The sequence below is a fragment of the Nilaparvata lugens genome, chromosome 11 (assembly GCF_014356525.2).
Source record: "Nilaparvata lugens isolate BPH chromosome 11, ASM1435652v1, whole genome shotgun sequence".
In the NCBI taxonomy this organism is placed as follows: Eukaryota; Metazoa; Arthropoda; class Insecta; order Hemiptera; family Delphacidae; genus Nilaparvata; species Nilaparvata lugens.
The window spans coordinates 4,106,239-4,113,831 of record NC_052514.1 but is presented as its reverse complement, the minus strand read 5'-3'; the positions used below and the strand labels follow the sequence as shown (position 1 = coordinate 4,113,831).

At 35.9% G+C, this 7,593-nt stretch overlaps 1 protein-coding gene across 1 annotated transcript in view; it reads right to left on the bottom strand.

The window, feature by feature from the left end:
- Positions 1-433: 433 nt before the first annotated feature.
- LOC111061098 (spermine synthase-like) overlaps positions 434-7,593 on the bottom strand; it is a 33,815-nt gene continuing 26,655 nt past the window's right edge. The window contains exons 8-9 of the mRNA XM_039438173.1: positions 7,205-7,336; positions 434-1,432 (exon numbers count right to left, since the gene is read on the bottom strand). Coding sequence (XP_039294107.1) covers positions 1,406-1,432; positions 7,205-7,336 — 159 coding nt within the window. The 3' untranslated portion in view covers positions 434-1,405. The remainder of the gene's footprint in view (positions 1,433-7,204; positions 7,337-7,593) is intronic.

Here is a 7,593-nt window from a genome sequence, read left to right as displayed (position 1 = left end):
GTCCCTGGAACCTTCTAATCATCAAGGTGCGTACAGATATACGCGTCGCGAACATGAGCGATTCACTTTTAATCAGCTGATGCCAAGCTTTTTATATCTGTATCTTACCGTTTCTGTAAAAATACAGATATAGTCAGCTGATTAAAGTGAATTGCTCATGTTCGAGCAAAAGCTGATGCCAAGCTTTTTATATCTGTATCTTACCGTTTTTGTAAAAATACAGATATAGTCAGCTGATTAAAGTGAATTGCTCATGTTCGTGGCGCATAAATCTGTACGCACCTTAATACCTCAGAACATGCTACCCTTATTCTGGAAGAAGGTCATTAACCCCTTTCCCTAGGCACCATTTGACCTCTTGTCCAGTTTCCACATTAACCAAGAGGTACCATAAACAAAGTCATCAAAACCTTGTCCCTGGAACCTTCTAATCATTATACCTCAGAACATGCTACCCTGAAATAAGTGTTCTGGAACAAAGTCATTGACCCCTTTCCCTAGGCACCATTAGACCTCTTGTCCAGTTTCCACATTAATCAAAAGGTACCATGGACAAAGTCATCAAAACCTTGTGCCAGGCACCTTCTGATTACTGGACCTAAGACCATGCTACCTAGGGGATAAAGGTCAATGACATTGTCCCAGAACTCTTGTCACAAACTACTTGGTGACTAGAGGTCGATGATATTGTCCTATCACTGAGCCTAATACCTATCACCAGGGGATAGAGTTCGATGACATTGTCCTAGAACCCTCTTTAACATCTAGTAAGTGGGGCAGAGTTCAATGACATTGTCCCAAAATCCTCTTTACAAACTACTTATTGGCCAGAGGTCAAGAGGTTAATGACATTGCCCCAGAACCCCCTTTAAAAACTACTAATTGGCCAGAGGTGAATGACATTGTCCCAGAACCCCCTTTAAAAACTACTAATTGGCCAGAGGTGAATGACATTGTCCCAGAACCCCCTTTAAAAACTACTAATTGGCCAGAGGTGAATGACATTGTCCCAGAACCCCCTTTAAAAACTACTTATTGGCCAGAGGTGAATGACATTGTCCCAGAACCCCCTTTAAAAACTACTAATTGGCCAGAGGTGAATGACATTGTCCCAGAACCCCCTTTGAAAACTACTAATTGGCCAGAGGTGAATGACATTGTCCCAGAACCCCCTTTAAAAACTACTAATTGGCCAGAGGTGAATGACATTGTCCCAGAACCCCCTTTAAAAACTAATTAGTGACCAGAGCTCAATGACTTGTCCCAGAATCCCTTTTACAATCTACCAACAAACAGAAGCTGAATTATTTATCGAATATCAGGAAGGCCACGGACGGCTGTGATGTGTTTCGCTTTGATCCTTGGACACGCCACCCTCCCTGCCTTTTAACGTCACCAGTTGCTGCTAGTTGGGCAATGGCTTTTGCCATACCTACAGAACACACATAGCCCACTTAGCAACAAAATTCCAAAATTCAATCAATAATCATGCATGTAATGAACATTGATCAATTAGAAATGCCAGTGTGTGTGCTCATCATGTGTGTTCAAATGTGTTCTTCATAGCATATTAATGTGGAGTCATGCAACAGTTCAGATAATGTAGAAAGGTCACTGTGTGTGTTCTAATGTGTTCTTCACATATCAATGTGAGGACATGCAACAGTTCAGAAAATGTAGAAAGGCCACTGTGTGTGTTCAAATGTGTTTTTCAATTCTATGTGTTCTTCATCACATATAATGTGGAGTCATGCAACAGTTCAGAAAATGTAGAAATGTCAATGTATATGTGCTCATCATGTGTGTTCTTCATCACATATTAATGTGGAGTCATGCAACAGTTCAGAAAATGTAGAAAGGTCACTGTGTGTGTTCAAATGTGTTCTTCATCACATATCAATGTGAAGTCATGCAACAGTTCAGAAAATGTAGAAAGGCCACTGTGTGTGTTCAAATGTGTTTTTCAATTCGATTCAATTCTATGTGTTCTTCATCACATATTAATGTGGAGTCATGCAACAGTTCAGAAAATGTAGAAATGTCAATGTATATGTGCTCATCATGTGTGTTCCAATGTGTTCTTCATCACATAGTATCAATGTGAAGTCATGAAATAGTTCAGAAAATGTAAAAATGTCAGTGCATGCGCTCATCATGTGTGTTCAAATGTGTTCTTCAAACATCTATGTGAAGACATGCAGCAGTTCAAAGTAAATATCTTCATTGACCAATTAATATCTTCATTGTCAGATTGATTGGTTTAAAATGTTTAAGCAGCTTATATTCGCTAGGAGGGGATTTCAAAAACGTCAGTAATGCCAGTGGCGAATTTTTAAAGAACTTAATTCGTCAATCAGGCCAAAATTTCAAACGGATAGGATAGGGATTCAGCAATAAGAACACCAGATAACTGATATTGTCTTTTCAACTGGAAAATCAACATTAATAGAAGTAGGGCACTTATTGTATTAATTCTTTATTCCCAAACATTGATTTGCTTGGATCTATCTTTAATAATTAGAGAATATGCATAACTGTTGCATGAGTAGATGCTCATAGCCAAAAGCCCATTTATATTAGATGACTATGACCACACTGTTGAAGTGTTTCAAATTAGCACTCTGTTGTACAAAAGTCTGTTAACTTTAATCTCGATTAAGTCCACGAGAAACAATCAGAGTAACCTTCTTCTCGGTAATACTACAGTAACTATATATGGTTATAAAAAAGAATACATAGTTGCTGTAGGAAATGCCCCATGTGGGTTGGGGGAGCTTTGAGTCGATCACCGTACTCAAGAGTGTGTTGAAAACTAGAATTCACCCACAGTATCCATGCTTGTCGTAGGAGGCGACTAAAATGGACCTCAAGGTAACTCCAGAAGTTGCCTTGTCTTCAAACCCACGGGATCTGCCCCATCAGGGCAGTTTCGGAGGGGCAAAAAGAAAAACCCAAGAGATCAGTGATGGGTGAAAAACCAGGCACAAATGTGGGTCAAGAGGCTGAGTCGAGGTTGGCCGGGCGCCGAGCGCCCTAGAGGCAGTTTGGCGTTCCCTCTCTCAGCGGAAGGACCTACAAAAAGGCCAAGAGTGGAACTCACGTGAGTCACGAGTTTGTGGGTGGAGAGGCCAAAACTCACCACTGCTCAAAGAAGGACGGCCATTTAGGCAAAACTTCTTGAGAGAGGTGAGGCTTTTGACCCTGCGAAGTTTCGGAGGGGCAAAAAAAACTCAAGAGACTAGTGATGGGTGAAAACCAGGCACAAATGTGGGTCAAGAGGCTGAGTCAAGGGTGGCCGGGCGCCCTAGAGGCAACTTGGCCGCCCCTTCCTCAGCGGAAAGACCTACAAAGAAGGCCAGGAGTGGAACTCACGTAGGTCACGAGGACTAATCAGTCTGAAGAGACTGCCAAGCATATCACACTGTATTGCGACAAGGATTGCAACCAGGTGACGAATGGGATGTTAGTATAGGGAAAAACTCTTGGTTCTTGTAAAGGACACAGGTATTAGTTTGCCTAACTAACATACTACTTGGGAACACAATAAGCTTCGGTTGACGTGTGGGATTCTTTGAACCTTTGGATCCTTGAATCCATCCCTTCAAAAACAATAAACAATAATAATACTGTAGGAAATACCTTTTCTGATTGGTACTCGTGAAATCTAATCATGATCAAAATTTAACAGGCTGTTGTGCAAACGAGCCTTAACGTATTTCATCACAAGGGCTTGCATGAAAAAATCTCAATTGCACACAATCTGGCAATGTTGAAATTTGCTCAACTGGGTGCACTAGTCTCATATCAGGGTTCTAAACTGTATCTGATTTCGAATGTATCTAATATTAATATTTTCCAAACTACAAACTGAAAAAAACTGTATGATATAATAGACAAAAAATAGCATGAGCTTATGCTCTTTTCTATTATGATGATATTCAAATATTTACAGAGAGATTCACTCAAAATTGTCAGGTTTAGAGGTTCTACTGTACCTGATTTCGAATGTATCTAATATTAATATTTTCCAAACTACAAACTGAAAAAACTATGATATCATAGACAAAAGATAGCATAAGTTTATGCTAACTTTTCTCTATAATATTCAAACATTTACGCTGAGATTTACTTCAAAATGTCAGCATTGATTAAAGCTAGATTCCTACAAGTCAGTGTACATGTTGGTTACAGTGAAAATATTATTACATGCTTTCTAATGGAACTGTTTCCGCTCATCCCAGCTAAGCTAGTAGGAAAAGTTCCATTAGAACTGATAGAAATTATATTTTCACAGAGGAAATACTATTCCCATGTTTTCTAATTGGACAGTTCCCATTCATCCCAACTAAGACAGTATGAAAAGTCCCATTAGAACTGATAGAAATTATATTTTCACAGTAAAAATATTATTCCCATGTCTATCGAAGACACTACCTAAGCATCTCACCAAGTGTGTATAACATGTAACCCTTAGAATTGAAACAGCTGAATAATATGGTAAGCTCCAAGGTTAAATTAAAAGTCTAGTTATTAGAAACGAATGATGTTGAAGTCTTCTTAAAACAAATTAACTTGAATCCTGATAGGAATAAATTTGTTTAAAAAATGTTCTTAGACTCCGAAATCTACAGTTGATTTCAATAGTGTATAATTTAAGTAAAGGACTGATTCTGAATAATATCAACAACATAAAATTAGTAAGTTGTAGCCCGACCAAGCACTGTTACCACAAAATAACAAATTGAATCACACATTTAATATTTTAATGTAAATAATACATAAGTTTACCTCAGTTCATGATTATCTTTTTGTTCATATACAAATTATAAGTGTGTTTCTGGTTTATTTTTGTGAGGGATTAGTTCTTCTAACTACTTATGTGTGGAAGAGTGCTTTCGGACAGGGTCCATTTTCAAAAATCAGTGAGTTGTTACAAAACAAAAAATCATGAAAATAGACTACAGTGTCAAAGTTATCAATACTTTTGAAATTTATTATGTATACTGAGTCATACTTTCACTAATGAAACCATAATTATATTTGTATGCACAGTACCATAGCCGATGTTTTAGATTTTTTTAGGTTAGGTAGGCTAGTTCAAAAGCATTGCCAATTATTATTGCTAGCCATAATAGTGTTTTTTATTTGAGCTTATTGTTACTGTACACTTCTTTACTAAAGAAATTCATTGGAATTTAAGAAAAATTCATGAGTAATTGGAAAAAAATCATGAGGAATTCATGGTATTTTTCCCTGTTAGTAAAATCATGGGGAATTCAAGGTTCTCCCGGTTTCCCCTGTAGGTGGCCACCCTGAATTTGCTCAGCTGGGTGCACTAGTCTCATAGGGAACAAATTATCAGGGTTCTACTGTATCTGATTTCGAATGTATCTAATATAAATATTTTCCAAACTACAAACTGAATGATATTATAGAGAAAAGATAGCATGAGCTTATTATTATCATAGAGAAATGATAGCATTAGCTTATGCTCTTTTCTTTATGATGATATTCAAATATTTACAGTGAGATTCACTCAAAATTGTCAGGTTCAAAAGTTCTACTGTATCTAATTTTGAATAAAAACACTCCACTCACATGGGCTACTTTTTAACAAATTAATAAAAACAAAATAAAAAGTAAGGGTCGAAACTAGTTGTTGAACTATTTTAAAGTTTTTAAAAAATAAAGGGTACTACAAGATTTTTATTAATCTGATTTTAAATGTATCTAATATTAATATTTTCTAAATTACAAACTGAAAAAAGTGTATGATATAAGCATAAGCTTATGCTATATTTTCTCTACTATGATATTCAAATATTTTACGCTGAGATTTACTTCAAAATGTCAGCATTGATTAAAGCTAGATTCCCACATATATCAGTATCAGTGTGTACATGTTGGATACAGTAAAAATATTATTACCATGCTTTCTAATGGAACAATTCCCGCTTATCCTAGCCGAATGAGTATGAATAGTCCCATTAGAACTGATGAAAATAATATTTTCACAGTAGAAATATTGTTCCATGCTTTCTAAATGGACAATTCCCGTTTATCCCAGCCGGATGAGTATGAATAATCCCATTAGAACTGATGGAAATAATATTTTCACAGTAGAAATATTGTTCCATGCTTTCTAATGGGACAATTCCCGCTCATCCCAGTTAAGCGAGTATGAAAAGTCCCATTAGAACTGATGGAAATTATATTTTCACAGTAGAAATATTATTCCCATGTTTTATAATGGGACAGTTCACGTTCATCCCAACTAAGACAGTATGGATAGTCCCATTAGAACTGATGGAAAAGGTATTTTCACTGTACCAGGTACGTTCAATGATACTAATATGTCGGAGTACGCCTTTTGTTTAATGAGACCAAGATCTATGTTTTTAGAGATGGAAATAAATTGGAAGTTGCATTTGTTCAAATGCTAATTGATGAATAATTATTATTAAACGAAAATCCCGATTAAATGCTAAAATTCAACCCGAAGACTTCTGCTACTGCAAATATTGACAACAGGGTAAACAGCTAGATGGAAATTCGATGAGCGCTACTATACAAAAATTATTTGTCAGCCCGGGAACAAATAATAATTCATAGTCTACGACTGATGTTCAATAAACTTCCTCTATGGGTGCGGAATCTGCCGGAAAAGCTTTTAAATATGTTTTAAATAGATGGTTAAAGAACCACCCTTTTTATAATACAAATGAATACCTAGTATCTGACACAAATACAATTCAAAAATAATAATTTCTAAAGAATTAGATTGTATTTCATTATAGGTATTATTATAGTAGTATTATATTATTTATTGTATTATTGAGAATATTTAATTATATGTATACATAGTATTCTTAAAAAACTGACTGTATTTTGACGTAGCCTATTAAAATTGAGTTTGTTTAAGGGTAATAAAAATATTCTTATTCTTATTCTTACCCTGTTGTCAATATTGGTAGTAACATAAGTCTTCGGGATGATTTACAGCATTTAATTGGGATTTTCGTTTAATAATAATTATCTATGTTTTTAATTTGTTGACGTTGTCTATACATGAAATTGTTAAAGACAATAAAAAATGGTTGATTTGATTTGAATGAGAAGCGCTGCTAATTTTGTTCATAAGGAATGATGCTGACAGTTGAAAATGAACTCAGTGAAGGTATTTTGAATGATATGCTTTACACACCTGATAGAAGACCCAGTCTTCGAGGAAGGACGGAACAAAGGCCCGGTCAGTAGTGAATTCAACGGGCACTTCCAGATTGTTCAATTGCTCTTCAAACATCTTCAACGATTGCGGACTTGACGCACCATTTCCCTAAAAAACATCAACAAAATATACTAGAGTTCAACGATTCAACTATAATGAGGTCCACGTTATAATGGCAGTGTTTGATTTACAATGGTATTGCTATCCTTGTCTATCATTCAACAAATAATATAGCATAGCGCTATAATATAGAAGATTATAGTATACAAGACTACTATAGTATAGAAGATTAACCTCTATTGCTGATCCTCGTCTTGTCAATACTTTCTAAAGACGGTAGGTTTATTGATGTAATATTAACTGTT